General features: G+C 35.5%; 1 protein-coding gene across 2 annotated transcripts in view; it reads right to left on the reverse strand.

Moving 5' to 3' along the window:
• The window catches only part of FSTL5 (follistatin like 5), a 278,658-nt gene that overhangs the window by 33,831 nt on the left and 222,930 nt on the right, over positions 1 to 21,897 (reverse strand). The window contains exons 11-13 of one of the 2 annotated variants that reach the window (XM_042049794.1): positions 15,981 to 16,007; positions 11,661 to 11,779; positions 4,659 to 4,808 (exon numbers count right to left, since the gene is read on the reverse strand). In XM_042049794.1, the coding sequence (XP_041905728.1) occupies positions 4,659 to 4,808; positions 11,661 to 11,779; positions 15,981 to 16,007 (296 nt within the window). The remainder of the gene's footprint in view (positions 1 to 4,658; positions 4,809 to 11,660; positions 11,780 to 15,980; positions 16,008 to 21,897) is intronic. The other variant, XM_042049795.1, reaches the window with a different exon arrangement.

Below are 21,897 nucleotides of genomic sequence, written 5' to 3' on the forward strand. Positions count from 1 at the left end.
CATTTCAATTTAGTCTGCTGTAGAATCCTCTAAAGTACTTATTTTGATAAATATACCTGTCATAAAAATAAATCATCCTCAAATCTAGTTGTCACATATGCGCACACCTTTTACATTAACTTTCATAGTAAAAAGGAAAAACATGTATAATAGTACTTCAGAGAAAACATGGTAATAAGCAAAACCAAATAAACATTATTTTTACACAGAAAACAGCATAACTACATGACTTAAAGCCTTTTCAAATAAATTTTTCATCTTCTTTAGGGTTTTTGCATAGTGACAGAAGTTTCATTAGAGTGCTCTCACTTTCAAAATACGAAGTTATCTCCACATTTGTTCCCACTAGCCTATGTGCATTTTTGCAAGGTAGGTTCTTCTTTAAGATGTAGACTAGAAAAAGGTACATGCACATGAACATGTATGGAAATAATATTCTCTGTATTAATATGATTTTTAGAAAACAGGCAGTCTAACAAGAACAATGTTCTCAATTCTGAGTAGCTTAGTTTCTATTTTCCAAAAATGAATTATTTTTTTTTTTTTCTGGGCTAGGCAGTACTCTAAGTAATGAAAATAGACTGATCCGACTGGAAAATTAAATTCCCTTCTGTTTGTACAAGTGTTTTTTAAGTGCATATCATATGAGCAGAGGAACATTTAATGGTTAGAAAGTTCTTCCTGCTTGCAAAAAATATAGCAAATAAATGCTTATTTTTAAAAGAAGACAGAGACATGCTTGTTATAAGAAATGCTAAACAAAGTATCTCTTGACTTGTCACTAAATTTCTAATTAGCCTTACTTCAATTCTAAAACCCATCTGTGAATCAACAGCGGTTTTACTTTTTACAGTTTTATATTATGTGTAAAAAGATTGTATAGCTTTTGTGCTTTCATTATTTATTTGTTTTCTTTGTGACTACTGTTACTTTTTTGTTTTGTTTTGTTATTAAGTCTATCTGAATAATGGCATGGGTAAGCTGGACAGACAGCAAGGCCCCTTGAACTTTCCCCATGTATTTGGCTAACCATATCCTAGGAAATAATATTCAGATCAGTAACGAATAGTAAAAATTCTACTTAGGTGTTCAAAAGTGACGTTAACGCATTTGGTTTAATTTATTTATCTGATTTAACTGTTATTCCTTAGTTATGTTGTCTTACCAAATATCTTTGTGAAGTACTGTGAAATGGAAAGATAGATAATAAATTATGAATACTGAAACACCTACAACCATCAAAACCAAGACTTTCATTCCTGCAAAAGTTTTCCACAGCTGGGGTAAATTTAAATCTATACTTTCCTAAATTCATAATCTGGATATTATTAAATTAGTGGAAAACAATGCTATTCTATCCCTCAAAATAAAATTCCTTTGAAAGTGATTTTTTTTCCCTCTGGAAGAACATGAAATCTTCTGGAATATCCTGGTTTTAGCTCAATATACTTGCTAAGTAGCACAGACTTAGTGCATAAAGCTCTTTGCTACACTTAGGCATTCTCTGTCTGGTTTTCAGCTCATTACAGAAAATTGAATATTTTAATGATAGAACAATCTAACTCCATTAAAAAACTGCACAATTGCTCTACATATTTCTGGGAAAGGGCTGCACTTTTAATTAGTGGTTAATTTACTGAATTTTACTTTTAATTAACATATATCTTTGCAGTAAGTATCTCTACACATTTTGTAACAGTGAAGTGATATATATTTATACATATTTAAAACAATAACTAATGTAACTGAAGACAAATTAGAAGATCCTACCAATGAACCTATTTCATAAAACCTAAATTAAAACCTGTTTTTAGTGAGCTCAAGAGGAATCATGTGCTTTTGACACTGAAGTCTAAATGCTAATAAAGGCAATTACATTGATATTTCATCCCTCCTGTGTAGAAAAGGAAGCTGACACCTGAATGTCAGTCAGAGACCATGGAAAACATTGCCAGACATTCCAGTCTTTCAAATTTGTGGATTGTGTTGAGACGATGGGTTTTTAGTCTGTCTTCCTGAAGTAATATATCAAACCACTTGTAAAAAAAGTATTGTTTTCAGAAAGAAAAAAATCACTACCCACTAAGTTTATCTCTATTTTAATATGCAAAGGCCAATCTAACAAAAAAAAAAAAACCCATGAAACCCTTTTTATTATTAACTTCCTGAATAAAACATTTTGTAAGTCCCTAGCATTTGGAGAGTTCAAGGTTTGAGGAAGCCATGTCTGAGTAAGCTGACACACAATACAGAAAGGAGATGTTTCAAGTATGCAAAGGTATTAAAATTATTTGTGAATTTAATGCAATTTTATAATTGCAATTTTGCTATTTACTTTTAAATTTCATATGCATACACATAATACATGTGTATACTTATATTGTGGAATAGTTTGAGTTGGAAGGCACCTTTAAAAGTCATCTAGTCCAAACCCTCTGTACTGGGCACGGACATCTTCAACTAGGTCAGGCTGGTCAGAGCTCCATCTAACCTGACTTTGAGGGTTTCCAGGGATGGGGCTTCTACCACTTCTCTGGGCTACCTCTGAGACTGTTTCACAAACCTCATTGTAAAAAATGTCTTCCTTATATCTAGACTGCATCTACCATCTGTTATTTAATACCATTACCCCTTGTCCTATTGCTACTGTCCCTATTAATAAATCTGTCTCCAAATTTCTTAGGAGTCCCCTTTAAGTATTGAAAGGACACAATACTGTCTCCCTGTAGCCTAACATATAATCTATGCATTAAAGATTTTCATTCACCAGGGAAAAAAGCAAAAGGCATCAAGAAAAGCTCTATTTAAGTGGGTTTTTATTAACAATTTAGTTAGGTTTCTAATTTTAAAAAACCCACGTTTTATTTAGCTAAAGAACACCTGTTTCCTATGCATAGGATGGTATTATAAGCACTGTGCTATTATAAGCACATTGGGTTTGCATGACAAGCTTTGGTAGCTGGGGAGCCATACAGGTGGCTCCTGGGAGAAGCTGTGAGACGCTTCCTCCATGTCTCCAAAGCCAATGCCAGCTGGTTCCAACACAGACCCGCTCCTGGCCAATATCTAGTCAGTCCGTGGTGGGGTAGAACCTCTGGGATAACATAACTGAGTAGCAAAAAAGTGTTCTTGTGGAGAAGTGCTGGCAACTAGATGAGAGAGGAGTGAGAATATGCAAGAGGAACAGCTCTGCAGATGCCCAGGTCAGTGGAGAAGGAGGGGCAGTAGGTGCTCCAGGTGACCCAACAGAGATTCCCTTGCAGCCTGGGGTGAGGACCACGGTGAAGCAACTGTGCCTCTGCTGCACATGGAGTCCGTGGTGGAGCAGAGATCCACCGTGGAGGATCCCACACTGGTGTGGGTGAATGACTGAAGGAGGCTCTGAATCCATGGGAAGCCCATGACGGAGCAGGCTGCCGGGAGGACCCGTGAACTTGTGGAGAGAGGCACCCAAGCTGAAACAGGTTTATTGGCAGGACTTGTGACCCCACAGGGGACCCAACCGGGAGCAATCTGTTCCTGAAGGACTGTGCCCCACGGACAGGGACCCACACTGGAGCAATTCATGAAGAACTGAAGCTCATGGGAAAGACACTGGAGAAGTTCATGGAGGACTGTCTCTCATGGGAATGGCCCCACGAAGGAGAAAGGGAAAAGACTATTCTCTCTGAGGAAGAAGCAGCAGCAGAAATACCATGTGAGAACTGATGAGCTGACCTCCTCCCATTTCTCATCTCCCTCACTGCCGGTGGGGAAAGAGGCAGAGATTTAGGAATAAAATTAAGACCAGGAAGGAGGGAAGGCTGGGGGACAGGACAGGTTTTTTTAGGATTTGTTTTACTCCTCATTATCCTTTTTAGATTTTGGTAAGGAAATGTGTTGAAGTTATTATTAAAGTCAAATCTGTTTTGCCTGTGATGATACTTGGTGAGTGATCTTTTCCTGCCCTTATCTCAACCCACAAGCCTCTTCTTTCCCCTGTCCAGCTGGGGAGAGGAGCGATAAGAGTGGCTTTTGGGGGGTATCTGGCCTCCAGTCAGGGTCAACACACCACACCTAGTTTTGCACACTCTATGACTGCATCAATCTCTGTAGCATAGCATTAATTTCTCTCTTTTACTCAATGAATTATTTTCACTAAGCAGAGTATCTCCAGCTCTCAAGAAAGAGGAATAGAGAAGAAGTTTGAATTCATAGTCTCCAGTCTTGGCTAAGGATGGTGTTTATTTTTACTGTTTCAGTAATTTCACTGTCTAAAAGTGTACAGATTAATAGTCCTCCACCTTCTGTAACCAAACCTGACCTTTCTGTCAAAGCTGATAGACACCTTCTTGTGATAAGACTCTATTTTAGCCAATCCTCATTTTCAAATGAAAGGGACCTAAAGCCAGAAACTTCCTAAAGAAATAATTTTCTCAACCACTTGAATGCTATTCTCAACCACTAAGAGCTATTTTCCATGTTATCTCCCTCCCAATTATCTATTGAGAACAGTCACTAAACAAAAACTGCTGTTGAATGTTGAAAGTAAGTGAGCTTTTTTCGAAATAATGTGTTTACTCTCAAGATAATTGCATTTCTGTTTCTGAAACATGAAGGAAAGTCTTAATTTTTTTTGTCTAAATTAAATAGTAACTTTAAAAATGAGAAAGAAATACCTGTACAACTTTCTGAGACTGCACATCAACAATGAGAACTCTGTCAAGTGTGGGCTGAGTTACGTATATAAACTTGTCTTTTACATTAACAGCAGTAGCCCATACACAACGCTGAACAGGATCACCACCTGCTTTGGGACAAACTTCATCCTATAATTCAACAGAAACAGGGAACGTGTAAGAATCAAAACAGTCAACAATGTAATAGAAAGACAAATTATACTCCTTTTCTTCTTTTTTAACTGTAAAATAAAACCTCAGAAAACGTAGGGAAGGAAAAAGGACACTTGACACTAGGATATAAGCTCAGTTAGTCAAACTGCATCTTGTAAGCACCACAACTCACAAGCACTGTAAAATAATCCATACACCAAATTTGGGGATGTTTTCTAGAAGTTCAAGAAAGTACGGTTGACCTGAGAAAAAAAAAAAATTGAAACAACCATACATGTAGAAATAAAGTGAGCAAGGGGCAGGAGACCTTAAAACCAGAAAACCAAATCTGACACACGATGCCTTGTTGCTGCAGTAGCTGGCAGCTCCCACCTGAGCAGCATCACTGTGCCCTGCAAAGGGAGGCAGCGCAGGCATGGCTTTGCACCCTGCAGCTGAGAACACAGCAGTGCCTAACTGGGGAGGTGATAATGTACAAATGAAGACAAAGAGGTGGTGGTGCAGTGCAAACTGTCACACAGCACAGGGGCAAAGCAGCAGTTAGAGAGATCAGCTGTTCTGGTCACTCGGAGAACTGATAGGTTAAAGATCAAGATGTTTGGCTACTTCTGCCATGAAACATTCTCATGGCCTATCTTACTACTGTTAAACCCAACAAATACTAAATGTCTTCTTACTACCATTCCTTCCCTCTCTGCCCTTCCATTCCTGCAAAAGGATGAATTTGAAAAAAAACCAAACCTCTGTTCAGTGAATTGATGTTTAGCAATACATATAACTATACACTCAGTCAATACAGTTAACTGTAGTTTACATGCTCACTCTTTCTGATTTGTAGAAATATATGGCCAATCATCATGTATTTATCTACCTATTTGTGAATATTTTCTCCCAGAAAAGCTTGGTTTTATAAAAAATAAAATTTACTTGGTGAAACATGTTACTCTATTTGGAAATTCCACTTATGAAATAGCATGATTTCTTTCCTATAATGGATACTATAATTATTTAAAAAGAGGGTCCTGAAAAATACTCTGCTTGGAGAAGTACAGCATGTATCAAGCTTGTTTGTTTTCCTGACCTTTTCTTCTTTTGACTCTTATTTTATATTCCTTGCATCACAAGGGACAATTTCACCAAATCATAAGTAGTATTTCTTTTTGCCACTTATCTGCTGCTTATTCCTAATTTAGAACGCTCTGCCTGATACATCATAACTGGTCGCTGTGAAAATAATTATGATATGTCAGCAGATAATGACTCAATGTAGAATGAGCAGCAAGAGATGATGAGATCTTAAACAAGAATTCTGTTTCTAAGCATCAAGCTCCTTTTAAAAGGCACAGGAAACATTATGTGACAGAACACCATGTCTGGCACTAAGCAATGCTCTTCAAGACGATGATGCATTTCAACACTTATTTTTCTGTATCATCAACATTCTTTGCCTGCTGTGCCTCTACATTTTCGAAAATACACTCAATCTTTATGTGTCAAAAGAAGAAATAAATCAATTTCCAGCTTTAAAAGAGGGAGTTTCTTTGCAGAAGATTGAAAGCCACTGCTTTCTTTTACACGGCTCCTAAACCTCAACAAAAGGAAGTTATTTCAGGAATCATATTGATAAGGAAAGGTTACAAAACTCAGGTACCGTGTGATAGCACATCATCAGGAACTTCAGGAGAACTTAGAAATAAGTAACAAGTAAGATTTAGTTTGTGCTGATAAAAAGCCATGAAGATCAAAGGGAGAAGTTAAAAATCTAGGTTTAGGGAATGACAGGCATGGGACAAAAGGGACTTTCATTCTTAAAAGCAGCTAAATGCTTTTTACTGTTGCATAAAGTCAACATATGCATTATGTCTCTAATATGATGAGCAATCACCATATCAGTGCTCTATTGTCATTTGCCTTCTGGATAATTGCCACTTCAACTGGAAGTTTTTTTCACTGATCTCATTATTTTTTATATTTAATCTAAATATACCTTGTCTTAGCTCCATACTTTATCTGAACAGATAACTACATCTAGATTGTTCTACACAATCCTCTTTATTCCTCAGAGAGAGCACTTTCTTCAAACAACGAATCTGCAAATGTTTGTAACCAATCTATACAGAGACATTATTTTCAGTCGTCTCTCAGGGACTCACATTAACTTACATGAGTTTCTGGGACTGAATTCCACAAGGACATATTCAATATATTGTTCAAAAATAAGGCTGCCTTCTGCTGAAGGAATCTGGGTTTCTCTTGCATGGCATCATATAGATTAGTGTAAATGATTACTCTGATACCACCTCCCCTTGTGGGATGTATAGCAGAACAGCAAAGTACTCTAACTTAAGCACTTATATCTAGAGATGAGCTACCTCCTTATACATTTTCCTGAATCTGAGTCTAAAATACTTACTGAAGTGTATTTTTAAAGATTTTTTCCATTTTAAGACCAATACATAGTCATATATATGCAACCACGCATATACATATCTACAAATAGAAATGTACTTTAAAGGTTCTAAAATATTTTTCATGTTGTCTTAAATTTATATAATCTAATGCCAATTCTCACCTTGCCCAAAAAGAAGGAAAACATCAAATAAAAGCAATAACCTGTTTTTCCAAAGAAACAGTAAACATTATGCATCAAAATTCTCATGACCAAAACTGATTTTTTTCCAGTATAAACTGATTTATGTGGTTGTTTCTCTAGTTATTGAAATCTGCATTTATCTGAAGCTGTTTCAACAGAAATGGAATCTTGCTGTTGAAAATTTAACATTTATCTGATTAGACAGTTTGGACTTCTTTTACACTACAGGCAGTTATACTGAGGCTCCATATTAATTTCCCCAGTGGTTGAGTAATAGGTTAAAATAATTTCTCCTTAAAATATAAGCATAAACCCACCATTTTCTTCTTCTAATTAAAATGGGAGCAATTTATTTTTTCCTAATTTATTCTTAAAAAAAAAATAAAAAGCTAACATCTGATAAAACATTAATTTACTTCATTGTTGTATTCCCCCCAGACTTTTTAATCAAAAAGTGACTTGCTCTGTAACAAGTCAGCAGATGGAGGGAAATAAATCCTTAGAGAAAGTTTTCCAACATAGTCTGGGGAAAGAAAATCTCAAGAGGAAACATGTACTTGCAGATTTATATGTGCAAATTCTAGGTTTATTAACTTACACTTACTGCAAGTGTCCTCAGTGTTTTAAGAGGATGTGAGTCAAAGTCTTTAGGCAGTATAATGAAATGCCTAGCTATGCTATGGCTGCCTAAGAGTGAGATGATACCAACAGGTTAAAACAGTACAAGTTTTAAGACAAGAATTTATGTATCACATCTTCTATATTAAGTTATTGTTTTCTTGACATTCTTTAGTAAAAATCAGACCGTGGAATTTTTTTATACTTTTTTTTTTTACAAACAAGGGTTAGCAATTACTACACTTTCTGTGCTGAAAGAGTGTAAACAAAAGCAGTTTCTGCAGACTACAAAGTATGTTTCAATGTAATTTCCTGTGGAGACTTTGGTCTGCCATGTAGTCACATTAATTATTTTGAAATTGAGTATTTTGCTCAGACCTCCAGCATACATTCAAATGTGAGATGGCATATTTCACTGAAATTTTTCCATTATGTGCTACTTCTTGTAATAAACAGAAAATCAGTTTTATGTTGAAGCCAAAAGGATTTTTTCATTAGTCTCAAAAAGGCATCTGTTTCAATTGCTTTTTTCCCAGTCTCTGGAAATAATTATTCTAACTGGGATTCACTGTGAAAGGAAAATAAAAACACTTTTGCATAAGAATTAGAATCAAAGTCTTTGGATAATATTAATTTACAGAGGATACACAGAGGTTGAATGTCAGTGAGGAAAATGTCCCAAGCACTTCAGAATGATGAGACATTTAACAGGTGAAAGACTCTACTTGAACCATGGTTAAGAATCTATTTGACAACAGGTTAAACAAACAGCTGTCAAAGCTGGTCTAACTAAGCAATAACTTACATCGGAAAACAGAAATCAGTTTATTTCTGTCCCTATGCATCTAGAATTGTCACTATCAGACATATAAATTTCTACTTGCACTTGAAATTAAGAAGATTCAAGTGATTTAGGAGATTCTCGGAAGGAGAAGAAGAAGGTCTTTACAATTTCTGTCACCCATGATGATCCAGTAAAGCACTAAATCTTTTGCTGCACTTCAAACACAATGAACCATGTTAGATACACACCAAAGTGCTTTGCTGTATTTACACTCAGTGGGATAAGAGGTAATTAAATATTTAGATAAGGGTTCTCAAGTATATAGCTAGTGAGAAAATATATTTACCTTTAGAAAAATGAGCATACCTAACTATGTACGTGTGTAAGTACTGCAGCGTTGTTCACAATACGATGCAATGCTATGTAGAAACACCTGAGCTCATTCTTTTACAGAAGCTCAGTTCAGGTTTGTGGACAAACAGGAAACCTGTGGAGGAACACTGGAGTGCCATGGGTAATATCCAGACATTTTCTATAATCTAAACAGCACTGCTGAATTTGGAAATGTTCCTATGCTTTAGCAACTCTTTGGCAATAAACGGCCCTCCTGTGGTTTTACTTGAACAGCTGATTCAGAAAAGTGTAAAGAAATAGGAGAGGTTTAAGCAAGCCTGTATTTCCTTTAATGTTAATATGTTAGTAGTTAAGTCATGGAGATGCTCTAATGTGAAAGGCTATGTAACACTACCTCAAAATATGCTTGGTACACTTACCAACATCTCTGATTAGTAAAAGTATATGACAGAGCCAAAGAGAATTACTAACCAGCAATTTATGACATGAACTCTTACTACTAAGCAATCACATCCTGAACTTGATAAAAATCTGATCCTGGAACAGAACTGGGTTATTTTATTATTTTCATTTAGAGGAAAGAGACTTCCCAAAGAGGCTTGAGGAATATATGATATTCTTCAAAGGAGGAAACCGTTGTCTAAAGCTTCACAGTCAACTAACTTTTTCAAGGATATACTACTGTTGTTATAGTAATATACAGTATATGCAGGGAATTTTATTAAGTTTTTTTTTCATTCTGCTTCTAGGAGGAAAGTGCTTTTTAAGGAGTTTTTTCAAAATATTTACTGAAAACTATTCCTCAGTTTATTTGTTTTTATGCAGTGAAAAACAATGTCACTCTGAGTAGAAAAACATTAATATTTTAGAAATACTTTCCAGATATTTCTAATTTCTCTTGCAAGAATAAATGTTTATTAACCACCCTATGTGAGGTAAGATATTTTCACTGTTCAGAGAAATAAGCAGAAATATCTTGAATTTAATGGGCAAAACGACATGAATGTAGGTAAAAATCTTAGTTTCTATTTTATTAACCACACCTCTCTCCATAGCTCCACACCTACATAGCTCCACACCTACATAGCTCAAGAAGGACAAGTCTATCCCCAGTTTAAAATTAAAATTATCAAGTAGCCTGATTTCCTGGTCTTTTCTTTTTTTTTCTTTTTTTTTCCCCCCTAAGAGGATATAGTTATTATGCTACTCCAGGTTTGAAATGTTCAAACAGGAAACAAATCTGACTTATTCATCCTGATTATTGCCACATTTAAATAAAAATACTCTTAAAATCTAGGCTGCACTTTAGACCAATAAAATTTTAACAGACTTCTTAAATAATCAGCTTTTTAATTAAACAGCCAAAAAAAAGTTTTTTGGCTTATTTTTGGCTGTGTCAACCTAATTTCACTTAAGCAGCACAAATCAAGGTATGATTAGCTGTTCAAAGCATAATAATTCACACTAAAATCTTGTTGCTGAGTACAGCAGCCTTTGACATCAATAATGACAACTGAAGAGGCAAATTCCATTGAGACAGCTCTAGCTCTGCTGTCATTGAGGCATTAGAGAAAAAAAAAAAAAAAAGTACAGCTCAATGCTTAGTATGTATTTCAAGGTCACTCATTCAAATCCAAATGAGAAAAAGTTACTATTTTTGAAAGGTGATAGATCATATAGAGTAAGTCTTAATGCAGTGACTAGTACCAAGTGTTCCTGTGGGAACATGCATCATGTCAGCTAGCAATCTGATTAGCAGTAAAGGGAAAACATCACAAGAATAAATGGAAGTGGAGAATACACGAGTGTTTTTATGCATCCTACTCAGGGAAACTACATCATAAATTCTCAGAATTTGGAGAAATCAGCTATAAATATGTTAACAGTAAAGTTACTGAAACTACTTATATGAATTTTAAGTTGGAACAAAAGCATCAATCATCTCTACTAACTTCAGTGGAAGCTTTGAGAGTGTTTACCAGCACAGGGATTTGCCTCACGATAGTTGAGAGTTTAATATAGACAAACATCCAGTGGATAAAAAGAAACCATTAAAACCATCCCATCCCCCCAACAAAAATCCTGTATTTACTATAGAGAGAATCAGTCCCTGATTCACTAAGATGAACTTAACTGTGGGTCTGAGGTGGGGAGCTGGTGGGGATTAAACAAAAAAACCCAACAACAAATTCAGAAATACAGAGCTGTTAAAGAACTGGGAAAGGAGAAAGACAGCCAAAGAAAGAAAAGGGTTGCAAAAGTATTCAGGCAATATTCAATTGAAACAGAGACTGAAAGTATGAATTTAATAGAGGAAAATACAAGAAATTTTGAGATCACCATTATAAGCTTTTTATTAATTCAGAAGACATGGCTGAATTTATGAAGCAGAAAACACTAAACTAGTAATAATAAATTCTTATGTAAATAAAATTATAATTGAGAAAACACTACAAATAGATTTTTAAAAACAACTTGCCTGAAAACCGAGGAGTTTTTCACTAGGCTTAATATGCCTCTGAAATTCACATTCCACTGGTTGTATTACTTTGATGCCATCTTCATAAAAAACATAAAACATGTTCCCAATTCCCAGACCTTAGGGACAAAAACACATTGAAATGTATAAAATTAAATAATGACAAAGAAAATCCTTGTCTTGAACTAAAAACCTAATCACAGTTCGGTATGAGATCAATTTGTTAATGTGTATAGCAGTGATACAGCTAAACCTATGGGATCTTTTGTTGTAAAACTAAAACAAAACTGTTACATTATTCAGAATTTCACATAATTTTCTCCATTGGCAAGTCTTTATGAATACAGATCTAGAAATACACAGTTTGACAGCTGCAGCAATAAAAGTGATCTTGTGACATCATCTACACTGAAATCAAATTAATATAAATTCTCTATGTATTCCTTTTTTTTTTTTTTTTCTTTTGCTCAGGGTTGGAAGACTTAACATAATTTCTGTATAACATTGAAAGAGAAGACCAGAGTCTTTGTTATAAACCCTTACTTGATATTTCAGTCAGAAAAGGAAATATTCTCTATTTTATTTTATTACAAAGACAGAGTTGGGCAGATCTTCATTCCAATGTTGAAGGGCCACAGGTGTTTACAGAACTATTCAATCCTTCTTCCACAACGTTGCTGAATGAAAGGCATGATGCTAAGTTTTGTGGAGAAGGTGGGAACCAGATGTGTAGCATGAAGCCTCACGATATCTGTGATCAAGGTTATGACCACAGAAATGGACAGTCTCGTTAGTTTTGCATGTGCCAACTAAGACAACAGTTGTTGATTTGCTATGTGGATGCTGTAACGGGTGATCAGTTTATATTCATAAAATTCTTTGAAGAAAATCATAGTACTCATGAAATTATAACTATAACCATTCAGACAACTAAACTGTTGGCTACAATTTATTCTGGGCACAGGACCTAAGCTTCCACTTGACATAACAATGTGTGGTATAGGAACTCAGAGGAGTGAAACCCAGGAAAAAGAAATTTGAATCTGAAATTCTGCTTATGTTAACTTCTGAAGGAAAACAAAGTTTAACAGAGAGAGAACAGGTCTTAATAGAAAACAGAATAATGAGAAAATCAAGAGGGGGTAGGGAAAATGCATGTTTGTGTATGTATGTATTTATGTATACACAAGAATAAAAGTTTCCAGTCCCTGTTAGGATTCACATAGCCAATACAGTTGCTCAAAACGTAGTAATATGCAGAAGATGTTCAGCCTACACCCAAACACACAAGGTAAATTATCTTTGAGAAATCTTGCGGAATCATTTCCCATTTCTGGCCAAATTTTCCCAGAAAGAAAGGAGGGGCAGTCTCCAAGCAGGGTTTTCCTCACTTTATACCAAATTTAACTATTAATAGGTTACCAAAAAGTGGGAGAGAAATTTGTCTATGCTGCATTTGGTGTAACATAGAAGCAGGCTTAGGTTCATGGAAAACTCCCCAGTCATGTCTATTCAGAGCACAGGGCATACTCAGGGCAAAATGCCCACTCTGGGCATTGGCACTTCGGTATGCCTTGGCAGATAAACCACACAGGCTGTATAAGACAGTAAGTTAAGGCCTCTCTTTAGAAAATGCCTGATATTGTATCGTGTAAGAACAGCTGGAATTTGCAGATAAGCCTGACTGATGTTAGGCTGCCTGTACCACTGAACACAGTATAGAGAACTCTAGCTGAGCAAGTGGCATATTGTGTCTTGGGGATGAATATGTGAACCTGGCTGGGGACAAAACAGGGTTTTCCCTTCTCCCTCCTCTCATTGGCTGAAGTATATTAGAGTTATTAGCAGGATAAGCAATACCAGAACGTGAGGAAGTAACTCAGCTGATAGCCCCAGGTGACCCAGACATTTGATAAACAGGTTCCTAAACTTCCACCTCAGGTGTCAATACTCCAAAGCAAGATTTCCAATGTACAGATAATATTTATGCCTAACAAACAGCCCAAAGTTTTAAAGCTTTATTTCCAAAGTCTGGATAATAATGTTCTACAAAACTGTTCTACAAAATCAGTGACAGACACACTGTATGAAATGTCCTTCTTCCATTTCAATACCAAGTTAAGGAAGCCAGTTCATATAACAAAACTTTACCTGTGGATCCAATTAGTTAAGTCCTGTTTCCAACTTATTATGACCCAATACTCTTGAGTCAGTGGCTACAGATACCTATCCAAGTATCTAATCTGCATAAATATCTAATCACCTAGGCAAGCCACTTTCTCAGAACTACAGGAGCTATTCCTTTAAAGACTTAATTTTGCAATCCTCCCCCCACTAAATACAATCCTGCACATTTTTAAAGCAGTGTCAGAAGCAACAGACAAATAGATTTGCTTTATTTAGACTAAATTGATACTTAAAACTGGCTAACACTGATTTTTTTTTTAAAATGGTGGTGGTTGGGGTTCTTTTGCAAACATATGAATATATTTACATTTATTTATCTACTGTATTATTACTGTAATACACATGTACCTTCAAAATCCTTTCAGATTTTCTCATGCAAGTGGTTGTGATAAAATATTTGTGCACTTGATACAGAAATATCTGTAGGCACTAAGGCCTATGTATGGTTTCATGATCTTGATTGTCTTACTAATCACCCATGCCTCCGCTCCTATCTGTTAATACTTTGATAACAGAAAATGGCAGAGTATGCATGGCCCAGAGAAGTCAGCAGTGATGTTTATTGGCATCTTCAGGGTATTGTTCTCCTGTAAAATATTTCCAGTGTTGTAATTAGTAACAGCATTTCTTGGAAACACAAGGATTGGCCAATGAGAAATGCAGGAGAGATTGAGAAAATCTGCTCTAGGAGACACAAAATCTGCTACTATAAATTGTTTTCTGTTTAGCTTCACATTAGTCACAGAGAAACTTGAATGTCTTTACCATAAGCCCTCTGGTACGCTCTTATTTTTAATTGGTCTTTTTTGTCATAGAATTTAAGTTTTCCTAGGTGCATTCTAACCACTGAAGGCAACAAACTGTCTTGAAAAGACAATCATCTAAAAAAATCAAGGTGATACTAATCATGCTTTCAGTTTTATTTGAGATAAAATATAATTGATACTTTCTCAACAAGAGGTGAGAACACCATACTTTTGAGAATTTGCTGCAATCATGTTGCATATCAGTTTAATAATTTACAGTGGAATGGTATGAAGCCCTAAACACATCATTTGCACTCTGCAAGGCCAATAGAGCAGGAGGCTCACAGCTGAGCTCCACCACAATTAGGGAGATGATTTTTTGTGCCAGCTGAGCAACTGGCAAAATGAATAAAAAAATAAAACTAGTTCATATTTATAAATACACTGGGAAAGCCAAGGGTTACTATGTACAGGCAAATGAAATATCAGATTTCTGAATTTTTAAATTAATTTAAAATCAATTTTTAAAAAGTCTACGGAAATACCATTTCTAACATGAATTCACAGCAAAGCCTGATCCACTTATTATATTATTCTCTTGTATTATCAATCTTCCAGTGGAAATAATTGAAACAATTTCTTACTCCTGAAATATATTAATTCCTAAATTGCAACTTTAGATGAAGAATACATGAGTTAGAACAACAAAATGGGAATGCATGACAACACTTAGATTATGGTATTTTTCTGGAATATGAGATAATTTTGAGATTATGTTGTATATATTTGAAAACTAATACCTATCTTTTGCTTGTAAAATAAAATTTCCGTGACTTTTATAACACCTGATTTTGTCTTTATTTATATTTATCCTTCAGTTCATTACAAACATCCATTCCCTGTCCCAACATTTATTTACAAACCTTTCCTCAGTATAAGATGCTTGGTTTCATTAAGCAACAACAGGTATCTCAATTTTAAACTGCTTAACACTATAATGTTGTCAAATAAGAGAGATTCATACAAGAAAATCAGTCTCAACAGCATACAGGCTGACTGGCTGGAAGTTTTATCATGGCAACAAAAGTTAAATGTCTACATTTTAAATCTGAGCTTCTTGTATATCTTTGAGCAATTGTCTGAAAATTGTGAACAGCTTATTTCCTTCTCTCTCCCAAAAAAGAAGAGTTTGCGAAAGTATGAGCCTTTAAGGCATTCATTACCCCTGTAATTTTTCTTTAAATGAAATTCCTCAGTGTTGCAAGGGAGTAGGTAATTACTGTAACTGTAGAGTATGATCAAACATAGACACACACACAAAAGAAACAACAGATGAGCATTTCATCATAATACAGAAAACATGAACAAAAGTAATCGCCATTAGTACCTTGCTCTCGCCACAATATGTTTGCAACTGCAGCATGTAAGAGAAAGAAAGAACAGAAAATACAAATGAACAAGATAAAACAAGAAATGATACATTAATTCTGAAATAATTATGCTGCTTTAACATCTGATCCACTAAAATACTCCTACAGGTAAATCAATGGAAACTGTGAACTAACGATAGTTCTCTACGTCACATGACAAAATTGTGTTTAGCCAGAGCTTATTCGGGATAGGGTAAAACCCATCACTCCCACTAAATTCCCCCAAGCTAACTCCATTAACCAGTATCAATACTGTGTTTCATAATCTATTACAAAAAGCATGTGCAGTTTTCATGCATATAAATGATGCATATTAATGACAGGTGATGCAATTTTCATAATTTCCTTTAAACCCTGGACTTTGAAGATATTGAGTTCAGGACACTTATGAGAGAGATATGCAAAATCAAAACAAGATATTGTTCTGTATGGCTGTAGAGTAACCATGCTACCAAAATTGTCATGTTGCATAATGTTTGCCATTATCTTTGGAAGACCAAGACTGGAAGTATAGGTTGGCATGGTAACCAACTAAATGTTTACACTGTTTTTTCTGTGAAAACATAGATTTTATTTGGCCATCTTGTTTACAATTGGATTTTAGACCTTTGAGAACAATGAAAATTATATTAGCCTAATACTGCTCTTTCTGTCTGCAGAGGGAAAAAAACAAATAAAGAAAATACAATTTTGCAAATTGTAAATATTTAGAACTCAGCATGCAACAGAATAAAATTTTTAAAACACCATCACTGAAAACCAAAGCTTATTGCAAAGTAATGATCTTAAGAATTAAAAAAAAACCAAAACAGCTTAAAGGAAAGGAATACAACACAGAAAGCACATATGTCACACACACACACGTAATGAAATTGGGACATTCATTGAAACACAGTGTTGCAAAAGATAAAAACATTAGTATGCTTTAAAAAAAAAAAAGTTTAGAAAAAGCAATGAAACACATATTATTAAAAATTATTTTGGTACACAGAAGTTCCTCAGTTGCTGACAGCTGAAAGTTGGGAGTGAAAAAGGAACTATCACTCCAGAAAAGGCCTGGATACTATGATTTTCCCAAATATCATTTCTACTTCAACAGATACGAGATGGACAAAACAGCCCTGGGACATGATGCAGGCCTTTGGGTCTGGTACTTCAGTCAGTTTTGGATTCAGCCCCCTGTCTAGGTATCTAACCTGGACTTCATCATGACATGGTTGTCTTTGAGGGCATCCAAAAGATTTCTAAGGACATCCTAAACAATATCTCCTACATCCACCCTGCCAGTCACCTCACTGCAGAGGGCTGTCAGGCCCACCAGGAATTTTTTCCTCCGTAAATCCATGCTGACTGCTCCTAAACACCTTCTAGTTCTGGGAATGGTTTCCAGGATGAAATGCTCCATCTCCATTCCAGAAATCAAGGTGAGGCCGATGCACCTATCGTGTCTTGGATTCTCCCTCTTGCCCCTGAAGAGCAGTGCTGGCTTTCTTACAGTCTGCAGGAACCTCCTCGATCACCATGATCCTTCATAGATCATCCAGAGTGGCCTCCCAATGCCATGGGCTAGTTTGCCCAGTGCTTATGGGTGCATGCTATCCAGGCCCTTCCATCTGTGAAAGTCCACTTCGTGTAAATGGTCTCAATCAGATCCTATACACCATGGATATGGCTTCCTTGCCAGAGGATGATTTCCTTCCCAAACTTTCCCAGCGGTGTCACACTCCTAGGAACAGTTTTGCCAGGAAAGACCAACGTGAAGAAACCTTAAGTACAACTTGTCCCCTTCCATATCCTTTGCCACAAGGTCCTCACCCATTCAGTAGGCCCACATTTGCCCTTAGCCTTCTCTTTCCAGCTGATGTTTCTGTACAAGCCCATCTTTTGCCCTTTATGCCATTCACCAGACTCAGCTCCAGTTGGGTTCTGGAACTTCTAAGTTTATCCCTACATGCCCAAACAGTGGCTCCAGATGCAGATCACAATTCTGTATGTTTGCTATGTTATCTCACACAGCCTTTCTTATGCAATAAAGAAAACTGATTTCCCCAGGGCAACCTGGAGGATTTCCTTTAAAATTAGTTTTCTCTTCACATTGTGAGGAAATAACCATGTAATACATGGCACTTGAGGTCCCATAAATTCAGCCATAATGTTCTAAAGTTTATCATTGTTTTTCTAGGGGTGACATAGAAAAGAAAATAAAAAGTAATTACAATTATGCAGCTGCATGGAATTGCACAGGATCAAACAAAATGATTTAAGATGCTAAGTACAGAACACATTAATTTGTGTTAATGTAAAATGATATGTATGATTCTGAGCTTTGCTCAACAAAATGGGCAGGATAATAAGTGTTTTAAAAGCCTCACATATTAATTTTAAAATTAGCATATCAGCTGGAAGAAAATTGAGACATAATTTAAGAATGCAATATAAAATCATAAACAACAGCCACCATCTCTCCTAACAGATCAAGAAACCTCACTTAGTTTTTTAATCAGACCTATAACTTATGTTCAGGAAAGATGTCAACTCTTGAGACAAAGAGTTCAATGATGGAACAACTACAAGTATGAAGTAGGCTAAGGAACATTGTTTACCTTCCTTTTTGGTTAAACAAAAATTAACATTTTCAGCCACACTTTATACTAAATTCTCAAACATTTGCAAACTTCATGATGTAAGAATACATAATTATTGATAGATCTCAGCAAAATTTTCTGGTTTCAAGATGGAATATCATCATCTCTCTTGCCCTGATTCCATATAGCTACTAAATAGTATCAGGAAAAGTACTGTGAGCCTTACAGAAGACATCATATTCCAGAAGTTTGTGACCTTGAGTAGGCTATGTCTGCGACACGGGGCCTTGTACTTAAGGCTTGGGAAGCCTGCATGTCACATGAGTACCTGCTGCAAGGATATGTGCTGGAATGCCCATAAAAGCCTGTGCTGCACACTCACGGGTCTTATGACAAATGTAACATTGCAACCAGCCATAAGATATATGGGTTTCTTTGTTACACCAGATGAAACCACCGCAGCATGGGAGGGAGGGGGAACCTCTCCATGGACAGGATCTGCACAGCTTGCTATGGGAAAATCCATCCACAATTAATCCCGTGCTGCATAAATCCTCAATGCCCAGCATGTGAAGGGTTGCAAGATTTACTCAGTATCTATACTCCTCTTTTTATTAGATCTTATTAAAGCAGCTATTTTATTACACCATTTGTTGCTGGGCCTTTTATATTGTCATCAAAAAGAAGTCTGCATTGTTTGTCTCTCTCCCTCCTCCCCCAGCAGCACAAAACAAGGGAGAATCCAAGTTTTCTTGAAAGTGGTTTTCTTTTTTTCTTTTCTTTTCTTTTTTTTTAAGAATACTTACAGCTCCATAAAAATCACTCTTCATGGTCCTTACATAGCTATTCTATGGTTTTGTGTACAGCCCCAGCCTTTGATTAGGAGCAGCTAACATTACCTCTGAATGCCTGCTCTTCATCTTTGTTATATATTGTCTGTGTTGGTTGAACGGTAATAGGTTGCACATATTTCACTAAACTCTGTCCTTAGTAATTAATGAAATTCTGCAACAGACTAATAGCAGGGTAATTTCTTACCCACTTTGGATGGAAACAGCAACTGCAAAGAGCCACGGTATTTCTAGCACTAAATGAATGAGGGTACTACAATATCACTTTCCAAATAAATTCTGTATCCTCTTTCTTATTGCATTGGTAATAAATGTCATTACATTCACTTTTCTGACTCAAAAGACAATTTCAAAGATTTCAACTATGTCAACTAGTGTTCTTCCTCCCTACTTTTCTTTTCTTAAAACATTCAATGCATTTTGGAAATAAAGTGTGTGTGTGTGTGTGTGTGTGTGTGTGTAAAATTGACATTGAGTGAGTCTGAAGACTAAATTTAGCTCTTCTACTTCCTTTCGGCATTATAATTAGCTGTTCAAATTTTCAGTAGTCAGCATACAATACTATATATCCAGACCTACTCAAATAAAATGGATATCAATTAAAACCTTAATATCTGAAAAATTTCTTTGTTTGCTGCACTAAGAGAACAATGCCGTTTAAGACGGCTTTAAAAATAGGGGAAACCAGAAAAAAGACATCTGCATTATATAATATTCCAAATTTAAAAATTGCAGGGGAAAACGTGAATAATGATTGTTCATGAATATAGAACCACTGTTGTTAATTCCAAGTTTCATCTCATCAAAACACAAGCTTTGTACTCAATATTTTGTAAATATTTTATCTGAATTTCTATCAGAACTTAACAGCTGATAAAAAAAATCAATGGTTTCATGTCAGCTGATTGCTCTAAGCTTTGCACTGTCAGATAGGAAACCACTGTCCCTTTCAGTGCCTTCAATTCCATGATGGCAGGAGGTCACAAGTAGATGTAATAGAAAATGCAGTAAGGCATATGACAAAAATGTGTAGTTCAATATTATTTTTCAGAATTGTCCTATTATAACCTACTGCACCTTCAATTGCATAAAAAAAGTAATTTCAAGATGTTTAAAGGGATGCTGTCTCCTTACTTCACTGACAGCCACCACCTGTCAACTGTTTAGATTAATCCTATACGGATGATAGAGTCTTACTCACTCTCTTTTCTCACATCTCTAATGCATACACACCCTTATGTTACAGGGTAAATCCATACCATAATTACTATTTTTTTGCTGAACCACATAAGTTTTTAATTATTAGTTGTATATTAAAAATAATTGTGTTAAAAGTGAAGATGAGGTTGACATGAATTACTTTTTGCTCAGCTTCCACAATCCAGCCGAATGAAAAAAGTTATGCACATAACTGCTTTTAATTTCATTCTTTCTATAAGAAATTCAGATTTGTTTGATTTATATACAAATGCAAATATATAAAAACTAATTTATTTGTGAAGCCAACACGTTTTTTAAAGTTTCTATTGCTTGCTTCAAGTATTTTAAAAATAATTGCCATTAAAATTTCTTTCAAAATTCCAATCTGTTCTTATGTGACATGCACTTTAATTTCATTTCAGGTTAGCTAATACAATAACCAAAGATCTGGTTTATGTATATTAGACTATTATTTATCAGTTAAAAGTCAACAGTTGACATTTTAATTTTGTTCAAATACGAACATGTTAGCTTATTTTTCTACATTTTGTATAATTCTTTATAATTAATCATGTATAAGTTCTTTCCCATAGCACATTAACTCAATCCAGTCTACACTAGCAGGAAGAAAAAATGGTTCATGAGCTGAATTACTTGGTAGTTTGAAATAAAGTCTTTGCCTACGATGCTGTCAACAAGAATAAACTTGTTTAGCTCTGCCATAAAATAAAATGCCAGCATAAATTATCTCAGGAAATTAGGTAAATAGGTACCATTCAGTATCAGATGTGACAGGAAGATTCTATTAAAATTGCATAAAGCCTTTCAGAGAGAATTTAGGCCATAAATCACCGTCAAAAGGCTTTTAGTCTTATTCCTAGTTCCAGACAGTGGAGATGTCTTGTTGCCTATGATGGCCATAAACCTGTCAAGTCAGTAGCATTCAGATCACATAATCTTGTTAGGTGATAGGACTATGACATTACCTAAAAAAGGCCCAGTTAGAAACAGAGCTACTTAATGGCATGGAACAGTTATATGATTTTTTTAAAATGTATTCCTAAGATACAGCGCATGAGGCAGAGAACATTTGTTCTGCTTTTTGTGACTAGGGGAAAGAATCTAAAGGATAAATTATCTTGCCTATGCTGATGTCATAGTGGGCGAATTCAGTAACACAAAAGCGTATGGTTGATAACCAAAATGAAACCTACTAAATATTAAAAGACAATCAAGTA

Source organism: Corvus kubaryi, unplaced genomic scaffold (genome assembly GCF_017639235.1).
Source record: "Corvus kubaryi isolate FWS band 111438036 unplaced genomic scaffold, C.kubaryi_AGA036_p1.0 71, whole genome shotgun sequence".
NCBI classification, from domain to species: domain Eukaryota; kingdom Metazoa; phylum Chordata; class Aves; order Passeriformes; family Corvidae; genus Corvus; species Corvus kubaryi.